Below are 16,222 nucleotides of genomic sequence, written 5' to 3'. Positions count from 1 at the left end.
GAACATTTGGGATCAGTGAGCCACAAAGAGAGAGACAGGCTGCGCGGTGATCAGGGAGAAGCCCTCATAGGACGTGGCTGGGTGGGATGAGGACAGTTTTTCTAAGGCCCTGCTGTGTCAGCGTTATCTTCCATCACTAAGCGCAATAACTCTGGCCATCACTCAGAGAAAGACCAGGCCACAGAGTCTGCAGCATGATCCATCATAAATGTATACAGTATATGCCACACTGAAGCCAGTTAAGGACACACGGGATATCTGAATCATATACAAGGCTATATCAAGTACAGAACAATGTTTTAATTTGTATTTATAATTAAGAGTTTGTTTATTCAATATTTTCTCCACTATTATTTAGCAGTGAAGGTCTGAAGACTGGATTTGAAAGGTGTTCAGATTGGTTTTTGGTTGGAACTTCTCTTTTTCCACACTCAGTTATCTAGCTTTTATTTTACGTGTGATGTATTGTAGGTTACTGCAGGCATAGTCGTATGACACAAGAATTAAACCCTCACTTTTTTATTCACATTGCCAGTAGAAACATCAGACAGTCTCTGTCTTTGGTCTTAAAACAGAAAGAGTCTATGCTGTTTTGTGTGTCTCTCTCTAAAACGGATTCAATTGAATAATCAAATAGATTAAAAACATCCACTTTTCTGCACAATACTTAATGAAATACATTATCCGTCCCTCCTGTCAACATTGATTCTGCTTTGCCTATTTATGTAAGTGTAAATTTCTGTGTTTTGCATGTCTGCGCCTCTGCGTAAACACCTGGCTAAACATCTGTCTCCGACAGAGACTGTGTTATAACCTGGAGAGCGGGCACCCTCCTGTTTGAAGTGCGAGAAATTGCAGGTCTGTAAAATTAGCCACATTGAGCAAACGGCCACATATATCAACAGGTGCTGTCAGTGAAAACTACCAGGTGTTTTCACTGACAGCACCGAGTCCCTCACAGACGGGTGAGCAGACCTGGATGACCTTAACCTTGCATGCCTGCACCGAATCACTCACCTATGAAACTTTTTAATGGGTTTTGAGTATATGTGCATTGCTCAATTTAAGTTACAGTTCAACCTTAAGTGCACATTCAGTCTGGACAGTTTCTGGTGACATATAGCCTACTTGAGAATTTACAACAAAAGTCACACATTTCTGCTCACTTTCAGTCAGATGTGCATTTTTCTTAGACTGAGAGAACAATCACTCAGTTTAACTTAGTTAATACTTAATACATGACAATATGCAATTTGCATCCATTAAAATAAAATAATGTTTTGTCTTGTAATGTGATCTTCTCAGTTAATTGAATTTGTTAGGAAACTAGCTGCTGTGTGTTCTCATTGCTCACATTTTTATTCATTTAATGCGTAGGGAATGAAGAGATGAATGAAAAACCACTACTACATTCACCTCCTCTATTTATCATAAAACTTCCCTCAGTAGTTCTGTAAGAATCAGTCAGCTGATTTGCTAAGATGTGAAAATTTGCTGTGTCATCCCACAGGTTGCTCGCGTTAGGCCTCAGTGAAAACGCTTCAGAGTGGACACTGAGTAGAGGATGATATCACAGAGCGTATCTCTTCGCTGCAGCCACAGCGACCAAGTATGGAAACTTGGATCATGAGATCTGTCCGGTGACTGTTTACATTTCTCTCATTGTTTCTGCGTCACCAAGTAGCCAAAGCATTCATTACCTCAGCGGCTACTGCTCTGTTCCCCCCCAGCTGATGGTCGAGGACTGGGCACACACAAAGAAGCAGCAGGAAGCCGTTATTAAAGACAGAGGGGACGGAACAATCAGCGGCTGGAGACCCCACCCTGGTCTCTCCCCGGTCCAAGAACATGATCTTGTTCTCAGGTTGTGCTCTATATCTTTATATGTTTTTTGTTTGTTTGTTTGTTTTTTTTCAAAGGAGGTTAAATCGAAAGCAACTGGACTTAGTTATTTGTCTAGGAAGACGTTTCACCTCTCATCCAAGAGGCTTCAGATGAGAGGTGAAACGTCTTCCTAGACAAATAACTAAGTCCAGTTGCTTTCGATTTAACTTCCTTTGACCTGGAAAAATGAGAATATGCACCGGCTTCTGCTTTATATGGCATGTTCCAGCCTCAGACCCCCCCACTCACTGCACCTTCCCACCACTTCCATACTTGAATACACTGAAGAGATGTCAACAAACATGTTGTGGAAAATCTGTCTGGCAGCCTGGATGCTGAAGCCTTTTCTCATAAGCAACGAGCCAATAAAGAAAATACTGCACGGTCCTTGGATGCACGGGCCAAACCACACAGCTTCAGGGGGAATCCTTGGACAAACATATGGACTGTATAACTTTGATGTATTGTTCTTGGCTTTGTAGACTATCATTTTCATTTTCTCACAATATATTTCACCTCTTGCAACTACAAACTGTTTCCTGAGGGGAGATATTGCTTCCGTTATGAGCGAATTTTCTCTAATGTAAAGAATCACAGGGCTGCAGCTCCAGATAGATAATTTATATTTCCCTGTATCTCACACTTTTATTAGATGTTCTTTAATTTAATCCTGATTACATCTGTAATGTCATGCCCTGGCCCCTATGCCTGTCCCCCATCAAGGAGTACTTGGCTCTGGTGGAGTGCTTTGGTGCTGCCATCTTCTGGTGGCTGTTGAGTACAGCTGCAAAAACCACACTAACTTTTGAGGACAAGTTTTATTGAATGTACCAAATTACAGAAAGATTTGAAAAAGAACTCCTGAAGAGAAAGTTCAATAATACCAATATCACATTACAATAATTAGACACCATGATTAGTTTAGATAGGTTTGTTTTTTCACTTTACTATCATCACAAATATTCCTGAAAATAATCCATATCACAAGAAAGTGACTTTTAGAAACCATGTTAAGCAGAATGTCAAAGGCCTCCAGGCGCCGCATCAACCATTATCTCTTCAGTAGATCAGTCATACTGCCTTCGCCTATTGCTTGTCTCCCATTCAAAGTAGCATTGTCCTCTTTTTTTATTTTTATTAAAAAAACAACAACCATGCTGTTTGTCTTCCTTTAGCGTGGGCCGGTTCCTCTCCTGCATTCACACATTCTGTAGGCACATATGTAGAAGATACCTGCAACAGACAGAGGCAGCATGTTTGGTGACGTACACTGTGTCATATAACAACATTACATTCATAATAATGTATCAAGAGGAGTGAAGATGATCTCAGGTTACATGGCAAAAAATGACCTTTCTCACCTGCAAAGAAGGTCATAAGCATGGCCACCCAGCCCAGTATGTAGGACCAGGAGAAGCGCCAGTCACCGAAGCGCTTTCCCAGGAAGTTGATTGTCACTCCAGTGTAGATGGCCATACCCAGCAGAACGAAGAACGCTGATGTGGACAGAGGAAAGTATGTGTGTGTCAGTTATACGTGAGGTATACTTGTATGATGATGTGTGCATCAGGTTAGAAAACTCAGGTCAGATAACTCACTGGAGACGAAAAACATGATTCCTGCAGCAAAGGAGCGGTTGAACCTTTCAAAGGAAGAGAAGTGTGCGAAGGACATGATGCCAGCAATGATGCCCGCGAAACACGACATCCCTGAGAGGATCATGAAAGCCCTGGTGGCATTCCAGTAAGCTGAAAGGAAAGAGGCAGAAATAAATTCATATCAATTATATCATGTTTAAAATAATGAATTTACAAACATACATACAACATTTTGCCTTTTAATGTGTCATTGAGTTGATCCATGTAGGTAAATGTTATTTTGTCACCATATAGATTTATTTTTGTAGCTCAGGGACCCTAACCAATACATAATTTCCCCCATTAAAGAAGTTATTTAAATTTAATTGCTCCCATATTTCTAAGAAAAACTATTTAAACTGGTCATTCACATGCCAACTTTTGAATGAGAAGACAAGAACAAGATGGAGCAGCAGCTACACAGCACCAGCCGGCAGCTCTCACACTTTCAAGAACGGCTTCTCTCTTGCATCAGCTGATTGTGAAATATGCAGGGACTTAGAGTGAAATGGTGGGCAGGGGTCCAAAGTCTTGTCAAGCCCTGAGCCTCTGCAGTCATTCTTCAACAGTGCAAGGTCAAAGGTAAAATGAAGCTATACCCACTCCCCTGAAGAAAAAAACACACACAAAAAAACGAACTCTTACCTATGCTGTCAGTCTGCATGTAGCACTTGTTGGACATGCAGTATCTCCACAGTCCCTGGTGGGCATAGTTTCCAGAGAGACGGTACTGCATCCAGTAGTCGGTTGCAGTGGAGACCACCAGTAGGATATTACCCACAATGGCACAGAACAGGCCCCCTCCCATGAAACTGTACATCTTGAGCTGAGATAATGGGGCCGCTGCAGAGCAACTGTCAAAGAAATAAGAAATACAGTTTAGGGCCAATTTTTGTTTGCTACTCATACAATACATGTGCACACAAAGAGTCACAAAACAAGTTCAGCTTCAACATAAGAAATTAAATATAACTAAAACACACAATTTAAGATTTATTCCTGTTGTGGCACTGTGTTCAGTGTATGAAAAGATATAATGTTAGGTATCTTTAAAAAATACAACAATATTTATAGATGTTGTGACAAGACTTCACAAAAGATCTGGAAAAAGAATTTTGTCATTGTGAATCTCGTCAGCAAATTAGATATTTGGATCTCGGTACACTGCCAGACAAACTGAAAACCACTCCACTAGTAAGAACAACCAGTAAAACATGAAACAAATATCAAACTGAATATATTACTCTGTGTGTGAATATGTATCAGACACATTTACAGAAGCTTGAACCCCTTGATTTGCAAGAAACACCTAAAAATGAGTCAGAGTGGATTTCTTCAAATTTTTATCAAACATATATTTACCTCTTCTTTAGTGGAAACATCACTTTTAGTGTAAAGGAAAACCACAGTGACAGCTATACTTTCTGAAGATGCAGATGTTTGTTGCAGTTCCCCCTCCAGATCCACACCAGTGTTTGTTCAGCCGTAATGAGGTTTTATCTGATTCTGCCAGCCTCTATCCAATCACAGTCATCATAAATGTAAATGTCCTGCTCTCACATCCACACACAAAAAATATGAACACTTACCTTGTTTCTGGAAATGCGCCCTCTCTACTGCCCACCTTCCAGAGGTAAAGATAGAGACGGGTGGAAGGAAAAAGAGAGAGAGAGAGCTGTTGCTCACTTGGTTGGAAAGAGAGAGAGTCACTGACAATACTACAACCAAAAAGTTGTCCCCTCGTTTTTTCTGTCGATGAAAGCAAAATCCTTTTCAGCCATCAGTCTCCCTGTGTGGGATGCACTTGAATGAGACACTGCAGGGGCCGCAGTTCATGTGACCTGTACATTTCAGTGTGTGTGTGTGTGTGGGTATGGGGCCTTGGTAAAGGGGTAGTGTTCCATGTTTCTTTTTTTGGGGTTTTGTTTGTTTGTAAATGGTGCGCTCTAGAACTGGGGATATGCATAGGTATGCAGGACTGTCTGCGTCAAAGCAACATGCTGAAACAGACACTTTTCTTTCAGTGCAGTCACACTGTGGCGGCATGGAGGGACACATATAGAGGGAGCACTCTATACAGCCAGTATCTCTTTCTATAGGACTGTCTTAGTGAAATCAAATATAATTTCTGTCATTAAACACCTTATAGTGGGCCATGATGATTGATAATGGGATCAATATTTAGAAACGTTTTAATGAAGCAATGCAACTCACAGAAAGACATAGACAAAATACATATGCGTGCTCGCTCTCTCGATCCCTTTCACGCACACCCACGCACAGTCTTTCAAAAATGGAGAAAAGTGCATTCAGTGGACAAAAGATTTATTTTTGTGACCAAAAATGAGACAGAGAGTTTACTTTTGTCAGGAAACATGAGTAATATTGTGGACGTTTTGTTTGTTCGCATGTTGTGCATGTATGTGCATAAGTGAGGGGATGATTCAGTCCCTCAGTCTGTGGTAAATTAATGAATGGGAAATGGCTGATACTGTAGAGACTATATGACCCAAAGGTTGTTAAACTGGGGTTAGTATATGACAGCTGCTGGTGTGTCCTGGAGCAGATTAGACTATTGTTTCATGCAGGTATGTATACAGGTTGAAATGTTTAAGGTAAAATACAACTGCTGCAGGTGCCTCTGGCCAAAGCCATGGACAACAGAGGAGTTGGGTGCCACCGGATGACTCTTGAACAGGTCAACATCTGTCAGTCAGGCTGAATTAACATTATTATTTCCATGTTCTTTATGTGATAGAGGTGTCTGATAATGGATCAGCTTTTGTTTACCTCAAGACTCTTGGCCAGGTGCAGGTTTGATCCTTTGCAGAACTACAGTTCCTAAACTCTGAGTCATAAGCCTGACTGTTAGTCAGACATCTACTGTAAAGGAGACTATTGCCCTGTTTGTCTCCTCAAGACGTGTGCAAATACATGATCAAATAGACAATAGATAAATCAGGTTATTAACTGATTAATTAAGCATGACTGACATATACTGTACATGTTATAGCAATCCTTAGCCCTGACATTTTTCTACTGGTCCTTTCCTGTAGGTTTGCAAATAATAATAGATAATCATGCATATTAAAAAATGTCATCTTAAAACATCTTGTTTTATCCAACTGATGGTCAAAAAACTAAAAACATTCAAATAACAATTATTCATAGGGGGAAAAGCAGTTTCTTTTTATATTTGAGGAAACTGGAAACATGTTGAACATTATTTAATTGTCAAATAAACTTTAGAAACGTATTGATAGGCTATCAGAATTGTTGTCAAGTGGCTAAATGTTTTTGCGCTACCTTAATTATTACATTTTAAGACAACGTGTTTGTTGGACTGAAAAAAAAAAAATCTAACAATTCCTATCACACAAAGTGAAACCAAGTATGATGGTTTCTATATGAGTAACAAAACCAGTATTGAGAGTATTCAGGGCAGGGCTCCAGAGTAACTTTTGTTATGAGGAGCAGCACAGTGGCCCCAAACTTAAAATGTTGGGGCGCACATCGACTTAACTTCTTTCATGATCCTCTCACACATTGGTCTGCCATCTGTAATGACAGATTCCAGATTCTTTGAGTTGCCACTTCAACGTTTCACCAGTGTAAAAAAAAAAAGAAAAGGCAGCAAATTTTGCTGGTTGCACATGCGCAAGTTGATGGAAATTTTACTGGAACAAAATGTCCTCATTTAGAGACAGTCTGGAGCCCTGCTTCAGGGGATGAAGTCTATGTCACGGGTTCCCAAAGTGGGGCTCGGGACCCCCTGGGGGTCGCGAGGTGCCAAGATGATATCCAGAAATCAAATAACATTTGAAAATTAAAAGTTAAAATTAAAATTAATTAATTAGTTAATTAAAATTAAAAAAATTAAACCATGCAAATACATTTTCCTACTCACCTTTAGATACCTATAGATTGTGTCTAAACGTGGCAGATGATCTCCAAGTGGCCGTCTCCAAAATTAAACAATCTCAATATGAGAGATTAATGCTAAAACAAAGTAATTCCCAATATGTAAATTTGCACAGCTCATGTTCACATTTACTCAGTACTATGGTTTATGGATATTACTTTGAGATATTCTTCTTCTAAAGTAATGTGTCAAAATTAAGTTTGCATATGACAGCAACAATGTTCACTTATAAATTACATGGATATTACTTGGATTGAGGTATTCTGCTTTTATCTTAAAGTAAATAGCTATAGCCTGTAAAACCATACCCTTGCTGTTCTGTTCTTTTGTAGTCGTTATGCCCGTGTCTGTACACATGTCAACTCCAGGGATAGTGGGGGTCACAGTGTATGGCACCGTTATTTTGGGGGTCACGGGCTGAAAAGTTTGAGAACCTCTGGTCTTTGTGATACTCAGGTATACTAAGTATACCCACTGACAATGCATTAATATATCAGTACACAGACTATAACGAAACTGAACTATAATCCATGTGATACATGTAGGAACACTACACCACTAGGATGAATATATTCTGGTGTTAACACTTGAGATGAGCAGGAAAACAACTGAACCAGTGTGAGATTCGTTCTGGAAAAAAAGGGTTTTGACCTCTTTTGACCCGGAAGCTGACGGCAGACCAGAGCTGTTCCATTGGTGGAGTAAAGATGGCTGACCAAGGCGCCGCAGATCCTGGTAATAACAACAATAATAAACCTGAAGCCTCGGAGGGAACTATTATTAAGGTCACAGTGAAAACCCCTAAAGACAAAGAAGAAATCGCCATCGCAGAAGATGCCTCTGTCACTCAGGTGGGTAGATGGAAGAGGCGCGGAGCCTGTGTGCTGCTCTCACGTCATGCCGCCGCTGCCCACAACTTCAGCTAAAGCAGCTAGTTAGCCGCGTTAGCATCTGTCGTCACTCCTACCGGCTAACTGAGACTGTGTGAAATTAAAGAGGTTATGTGTTGTGAAAGTGTTACTGCTTGTGTTAACGAATGTTCGGCGTTATCGACGTTGTTAACGCCGAATAGAGATATATAACTACGTGATTATACGAGGTGGCTAACCGGCTAGCGGCTAACGGCTAGCGTCTTGCTAGGGTAACGTTAGCTCCCTGTAGCCAAACAAGTGTCAGCTGACGGGGCTGCGCTGTGGCCGAGCCTCGGCGGTGATGGTGATGGTGATGATGATGGCCCGATAGGACCGCAGAAGTAGGGGGTTTTGTGGGTGGATTATGAGCCGCTGTGAGTTGCCATCTCAGCTCAGCAGATTGAGCAGATAGCCGAGCAGATAGCCGAGCATCTAGAAGCTTCTCTGCTGCTGCTGCCCCTGAGTCCCTGAGTCACTGAGCTGCCCAGGGAGCAGACTGCTGCTGCTGGCTGCCGCCTGGAGACGTGTTAACACTCAACACATGCAGCCCTGGGGCCGGGGTGAAACCATAGTTTCCATAGCATAGACCTCCGTGTAGTCGTTACTGTTTGATCTTCAGAGGCCATTTTTTTTTTCTGTTGTTGATTGTATGTGTGCCATGGTTCACTGTTCAAACCTTGGACTCGTGCCTCTGACTCCTGAGCATGTCTTGTCATCTTTTAACTACATGGCTTTACACATAATGTGTGTAATGTGAATATAATGCTGCCTTTGACACCACATGTTATACATTCACCCAGCTCTTAGCTATTAGATACACCACGCTCAATCTGATACAACTAAACAATCCTGTATTGAACCCTCCATGTATGAAGGCTATAATATTTGCAATTTTAAGCTTCAGAAAGGTGTTTGTTTAACTTTATGGTCCTTTTGGTGGCCACAATTTCTGTTATCCACAATTATATCATTGAGGCCAGGCTAAACAACAGACACACCTCCCTGTTTAATTGGATACAGTGCAGCAGCACCACAGTCTACTACAACTACCAAAGCGATCAAACGGCATCACCTTGAAATCAGTAGGATTTGTCATAAGACTGTAATTGAGTGTCTATCAGTTTTAGCTAGGTGTACCAGCTTAGCACGAACTGCCATTAAAATTGTCATGGGGAGTGCAATGAAAAAGCACACTGACTACAAACAATCAAAATAAACAACCACAAAAGAAATGGTAATTAAAAATTCAAAGCACAGAGCCAGCTAGAAGAAAATGAGAAAACTTAGTGAGATTAATCAGATTTGTGGTTTCTTTTAATCTTTTTTTTTTTTTTTGATAAGTTATACTTGTTGGTCTACCTTTTATAGCTAATTGCTGACAGAATAAGCTCTATGAAGTGTACCTAAAGTGGATGTATTGCATGTAAATGACACTAATACTTACTTTAATTCTGTATGACAGGGCTCCTGCTCTTCTTTTGTCGCTTATGTTTCAGTTAATTAATTTAACCTATCTACTGTTACCTGCGCATTTGCAGTTGTATATGCTGTATGGTGTGTCTTGTTTTGCAGATTGCATGTATTCAAAGAAAACTATCCATTGAGGTGAACAATATAGTCACTTGTTATTATGTCAGTTGTATTGCTAATTGTTCCTGTGTGCCCCTCCCATACCAGCACTTAAAGTGGTTAATCGGGGCACAGTGTTAGGATGAGTAAAAAGTAATTATTTACAGTGGAAGTTTTAGATTGAATTGAACTGCGGGTTCTTTCAGTCTGAGGTATTTCTCTTTGTGATTTATGGTTCATACAGTAGTCAAGGGGCAACAGTGATTTGGCAGATTTAAAGACCACTGCTAATAGGATAAGTACAGAGGACTTTCTTGGAAATTGGATCTTTAAGGCTCGAAGGTTGCAACAGAACAGAGACAGATTAAAATGGCACGACTAAAGTGTAACCATTCTGATTAATACCATTGTCATTTCCTGCTTCTTACTCACCTTGTTTAACTCTTTACTTCCTTTGTTCTGTTTAATTGATCATTTTTGTCACCTTTTTGCTCCCTGTCCTACAGTTTAAAGAAGAGATCTCGAGGCGATTCAAAGCCAAACAGGACCAGTTGGTTCTGATTTTTGCAGGGAAGATCTTGAAGGACGGCGACAGCCTCAGCCAACATGGCATCAAGGATGGCCTGACAGTTCACCTAGTCATAAAGACAGCTCACAAGTAATTATTATGCAAAACACATCTGTTCTACTGCATTTGTAGTTATATTTATATTTAACTTCACTTAGTATTCAGCCAAATGATCAGTTTTTATATGTACTGAATCTCTCTCCACGCATTACCTCTGCAGGGCAGGAGATGGTGGTAGCACCTCAGCCGCCAGCTCGACCTCCACTCAAGCGGGCAGCACGTCCACCTCCAGTCCAGGCGCCAACCCTCCCTCCACAGCAGGCTCCGCCGGCTCTGCCCCGCCGCCCACACAGACGCCCAACATACTGAGTGAGCCCACATGTTTGTAACATTTTTTTCTCTTCAATCACCTTTTTATTAGTTTAACAGCACAAAGATGAATCCAGTCATGTTTAATCCTCACCCGTCCATCTGGCCTCCCCTCAGCTGGCTTTGGTGACCTGTCTGGTCTGGCTGGACTGGGCATGGGCTCAGCTAACTTCATGGAGCTGCAGCAGCAGATGCAGAGGCAGCTCATGTCCAACCCGGAGATGCTCTCTCAGATCATGGAGAACCCGCTGGTGCAGAACATGATGTCCAACCCCGACCTGATGAGGCAGATGATCATGGCCAATCCTCAGATGCAAACGCTGATGGAACGCAACCCCGAGATCTCCCACATGCTCAACAACCCTGAGCTCATGAGACAGGTGAAGCAGCGAAGTAGAGCTGATTGCCACTTATATCGTTAGCGTCAACTTGACATCAGCAGTTCCCACGGATTCATTGGAGCAGGGCCTTTATTCAGCATTTTGCTAGCTTTGTTTTTTAAAGACGGCTTCAACTGACTTGCTTCCTCTCTACTTTTATCTCACCTACCAGACCATGGAGCTGGCCAGGAACCCAGCCATGATGCAGGAAATGATGCGGAACCAGGACCGGGCTTTGAGCAACTTGGAGAGCATCCCAGGAGGTTACAATGCCTTGCGGAGGATGTACACAGACATCCAGGAGCCCATGTTCAGTGCTGCCAGGGAACAGGTAGCTAGGAGGATTGTTTACTGCATTAACCCTTTTTGGGACTTGTTGTCATACATTTGTGACCTTTTGTCACTGTTTTATTTGCCAACATTTGATGACTGTTTTTGTCTTCCCTCTTTCCCTGTAGTTTGGTAACAACCCGTTCTCAGCTCTTGGTGGTGGCTCTGACTCTGGTGCCCAGCCCTCCCGGACAGAGAACCGGGAGCCCCTGCCCAATCCATGGGGGCCACCAAATTCTTCTAATCCCGCTGAGAGTGGAGGGGGCACCACAGGAAGCACTAGCACCGCTGGGGGCACCAACCCCAGTGTGTCCAACCCGCTGGGCATCAATCCTGGCAGTCTGGGAAACGGTAAGACTCAAAGACTCCCGACAGCACCATTTGTTTCATACTGGTACGATACACAGGTAAAGATCAACTGGGTTTTGTGGCGTTGCAGGCATGTTCAACAGTCCGGGAATGCAGAGTCTACTCCAGCAGATCTCAGAAAACCCTCAGCTGATGCAGAACATGCTGTCTGCTCCCTACATGCGCAGTATGATGCAGTCACTGGCTCAAAACCCAGAGTTGGCCTCCCAGGTAAGGAGTGAGAAGTTGCATGTACACACACACAATTCACATATAGAGAGCCAACACAGCAACACACAGATGTAGTCGTATCAAATTCAAGCTTAACATGCAGTCCTAGAACTCTTTGTTGTTCTGATTGCCAACCACATGTGGATTTGATTGTTTATATTAAACTCTTCAGTTTGTGATGAATTGTAAATAGGGGGGATCTTGCAAGGCCTGTTTTGCATTAGGCCGATAAGCCCTGTTATTTAGTGCACGCAGAGAACAGAAGGGATTGTCTGTTAAGCTCACTTACATTCGCAGCAAACTGTAAGAAAGAGTAAACAACACAGCTCTGACTTATTTGCTTATGATGAACAATGCTGAGTGTATGGTGAAGTAGAAGAAGTTTACAGTGGTTTACTTCACATGCGGTGACACGAAAGATGAAAGATAGCACTTCTGTTTTGTTTCATTCAACATTTAAAGAAAAAAATCTCTCTAAAGGTGTGAAAACACCTTTCATTTAAATATCAGCTGTGGTGACTCAGAAGCATGGTCCTCTGTGGAATGACAAATTAGCCTGACCATCTTTCTCTCCCTCCATCTCTCTCTCTCTACACCAGGTTTTGATGAATAATCCATTGTTTGCTGGAAACCCACAGCTGCAAGAACAGTTCAGAGCTCAGCTGCCCGTCTTCCTGCAGCAGGTACCACTCACATTTCTGTCCAGTTACTCAGATGTAGGTATTGATTTCATGGGTTCTTCCTGGTAACCCAACAGAGGATGGCACTGATTGGCCCATAGGGGGCAATATATTGTAACAGGTCATAATCCAGGTGATGTGGAATTGATATGTATCTGTACATGCTGAACATTTCTATCTCAAGGAGTACAGATATCTATCATACAGGTCAGATTTGTTTGATAAGCCTTTAGTATGTTACTCCAAAATTTGTGGACAGGAAAAAAAACATTTGGCAGAAACAGACTTCTATTGACTTGCGTTTTTTGGAGTGATCCATCCATTGATCAATTGATTTACTTTTTCTGTGTGTATGCAGATGCAGAACCCAGAGGCTCTGTCAGTTATGACAAACCCCCGGGCCATGCAAGCTCTAATGCAGATCCAACAGGGTCTACAGACACTGCAGACAGAAGCACCAGGCCTCATGCCCAGGTATGCACAGACACGGACAGATACACACATGTTGCACTTAAAGGTGATGGGTTTTTCAGCTTTTGTTTTTTTCTTTTGGCCCTAGCTTGATGCCAGGTGGAATCCCTGGCATACCAACAGGAGGAGGCTTGCCCGCAGAAAACCCGGCCTCTTCACCCAGCAGTGCAGGAACGAACGCCGCCCAGCAACAGCTGATGCAACAGATGCTCCAGATGTTTGCCGGAGGAGTCGGAGGAGGAGTCGGAGGAGGAGGAGGTGGAAGCGCAACGGTAAAAACACCTGCCCACATGCGCTGTAACTGCAAACCTTTCACACCTGTATGATGATTTATTTTAAACCCGCGTTAATGATCTGCGTGTAGACCCAGACCCCGGAGGTGCGGTTCCAGTCCCAGCTGGACCAGCTGAACGCCATGGGCTTCATCAACCGCGAGGCCAACCTGCAGGCCCTCATCGCTACTGGAGGAGACATCAACGCCGCTATCGAGAGACTGCTGGGCTCACAGCCCTCGTAAAGACATACAGTGCATACTGACACACAGACACTTGCATACATACATACCTAACTCATACACACACACAGCATCTACAGAGAACCAAGAGAAATTAAAGTGTATGGTCCCAAACTTTACAGAATAAACTCGGGCAGGATCTGTTAGACCCTCATTCTACATCTGTTCTCAGATCATTCCCTAGTCCCCATATTTTCTCTTTTTGGCGTCATCCACTCAGATCTCTGTCCCAGAGTGCTGCTGTAGAGCCGGACTGAACCACTCTCCCCTTGAGGGGTGTTCTGGTGCAGAGAGAAGGGGCGAAAACCTCTCCTGAAAAGGGATTCCCAACCATTTCTTCATTCATTGTTTTCTTCACATAAAACTGGAGTGCGAGCGTCGCACACAGACAGTTACACAATACAGATTAAACCCATGTGATGTGATTGGCTGTTGGCTCTGTTTCATACTGAGGGCCTACAGCAGACAGTTTGTTAGCATTTAACTCACAATTCAGTACATGAAGATCTTCTGGTATACAGACAGAACATCCTGTGTCCATACAGGCTTTTCAGTCTCATTCCTCTCTCTTTCCCCGTTCTCCACATTTTACATAAGTAGCTGTTTTTGCCCAACAATTTTCACTATTTATTGCAAGCGCTTCAGAAAATGACGCCCTCCACACTTCCCTAAACTTGTAATTTGTCATTCCAGATAAAAGTGCCCACTCTCGGGTTCACAGTGTCTTTTCCTTCTGAGGCACCACTGCTGTGCCTTCTGTCCTCCCCTGCCCTGTACGAGCATCGTCAGCAAATTACACCCTCACTCGGCGGGTTAATTAGAAACCTCTGAATTCCACACAGCATCATCCAGAACTGTAACCATAATCAAACATCACATTGCAGCAGCTCTGAAGCAGAGGACACTGTTAGAATGATTGTGAATGAAACAAGCTTTCTTTCATTTTAATCTGATTCTTTCTTTTCTTTTCTTTTTTTTTCTTTCTTTTTTTTTGAGGTGCAGTTAGTACCTAGAGATAACTTTGATTTGTCTCGCATAAAATAAATGTGGAAATCATGTGAGTATAAAAAAATAAAAAAAAGTTAATGATGGAAAGGCTTTACAAACAATTCTGATATGGTGGCACCATACATTTCTAAAATCAAGTTCTAGGTTGTCTTATTATTTTTTCCTTTTGAAAATCTCAGCATTGTAGTTGTGGTAACCTTGGCAACTGCTTCAATAGCTTTGCTTTGTCTGTTGACCTCAGCTGAAAAAAAAACCCATCTCCCAATTGAACATGTTGAAACTAACTTTTAACAGTACTGTACTAAAAAAAATAAAACATGGTCAAAAACAGTCTCCGCCCCGTGTCGGTTGATTACGACCTTGCGATTCTCTGGCGTTTGACTTCCTAAACCGCCCGTTGAGTTCTACATCTGCTTTTCTTTGTTGTTTGATTATAAAAATGTTGCAGTTATGAATGCAGTATGTAAGGGGAAGGAAAGATCGCACTGTGAGGTGTGTTAGGCAGCAGTTATTGGTGGCACTTTGTTTTACCGATGCCAGATTTCCCACTGATCTCATAGACAAACTGATACGTAACCCTGAACTCATAGGCGGAATGTAAATTGGAAAGATAATAGTAAATAAAGTCATCAACATGCTTTTTTCCCCCAGTTTGGATTAAAAAATGCCAATTAAAACATTGTTTTACTTTTTAAAAGGAAATTCCTCTGGAAATCCCCCATCTCCACACAGCCAGCTGAGCTCAGACACCTGCCTCTCAATGCTGCTTTTAATTTCCCTGGAGGTGATCAAATTGCACAATTCGTTACAGTTAATGTCCTATTGTCAAGAAAATTATGAAACTGTAATGTGAAGCGTTGCGCAATGACGAATAAGGCTAAGCGAATTGTGTTAATGTAATAATGCAGTAAAACCTCTGACAAAGTTAAACTCTTCACTTTAACCATGAGAGTCTGTGACTGTTTTTTTTGTAACTGGGCTGTGCTCCACACTGCCAAGCCCAGTACAATCAAAATAAGACATGAGCATTAGCACATGAAATCACAGCCTCTACCCTCATCCTGTTGTCATCAGACAACAGTGGCAAAATGGCGACATGCTCTGACACACAAATCCACCTGTTAGGTTCAGGTACACTGTCATACAAATGAACCGTCACTTTAGTGAAAGGAGAGCAGGCAGCAGGGTGGAGTCTGTTCCCGATGACTTACCTGCGAGTGGTTTTACCTGTTCCACCTGCTCTCCTCCTTCCACCAACCCCCCGCCGGCCCTCCTTCGGGCGTCAGCTGACGAGGGAACGGCAGGCCACAGGACTCCTGCCCGTCTGCCTGTCCTCAGTCAGGATCTGCCCCTATACACAGATAAGGAAGGAGAGCAGGTGGGTACAGCTGAACCTGTTC

General features: G+C 42.4%; 2 protein-coding genes across 3 annotated transcripts; one reads left to right on the top strand and one right to left on the bottom strand.

Annotated features, from left to right (window-relative positions):
• Window positions 1-3,055: 3,055 nt before the first annotated feature.
• On the bottom strand, window positions 3,056-4,903 carry LOC310993911 (lens fiber membrane intrinsic protein-like; the record flags this gene model as incomplete). The annotated part of the gene is made up of 5 exons (XM_083982389.1): window positions 3,056-3,117; window positions 3,246-3,380; window positions 3,483-3,632; window positions 4,167-4,375; window positions 4,884-4,903. The coding sequence occupies 5 exons, from the start codon at window positions 4,901-4,903 to the stop codon at window positions 3,056-3,058; spliced, it is 576 nt and encodes a 191-aa protein (XP_083838515.1).
• A 3,222-nt stretch (window positions 4,904-8,125) lies between these two features.
• On the top strand, window positions 8,126-15,152 carry LOC310993902 (ubiquilin-4-like). Of its 2 annotated transcripts, none has more exons than XM_083982378.1 (11): window positions 8,126-8,294; window positions 10,430-10,581; window positions 10,712-10,860; window positions 10,978-11,240; window positions 11,413-11,571; window positions 11,699-11,921; window positions 12,010-12,149; window positions 12,749-12,832; window positions 13,188-13,303; window positions 13,389-13,572; window positions 13,665-15,152. In XM_083982378.1, the coding sequence occupies exons 1-11, from the start codon at window positions 8,151-8,153 to the stop codon at window positions 13,815-13,817; spliced, it is 1,767 nt and encodes a 588-aa protein (XP_083838504.1). In that variant the 5' UTR covers window positions 8,126-8,150; the 3' UTR covers window positions 13,818-15,152. The 2 variants fall into 2 exon arrangements, with proteins under 2 accessions (XP_083838504.1, XP_083838503.1); XM_083982377.1 differs by having other exon boundaries at window positions 10,712-10,872.
• The last annotated feature ends 1,070 nt before the right edge of the window (window positions 15,153-16,222 follow it).

Source organism: Trachurus trachurus, assembly GCF_905171665.1.
Source record: "Trachurus trachurus genome assembly, chromosome: 11".
Taxonomy (NCBI): Eukaryota; Metazoa; Chordata; class Actinopteri; order Carangiformes; family Carangidae; genus Trachurus; species Trachurus trachurus.
Note: the sequence above shows the minus strand (reverse complement) of the source record. Positions and strands in the feature narration are given on the sequence as shown.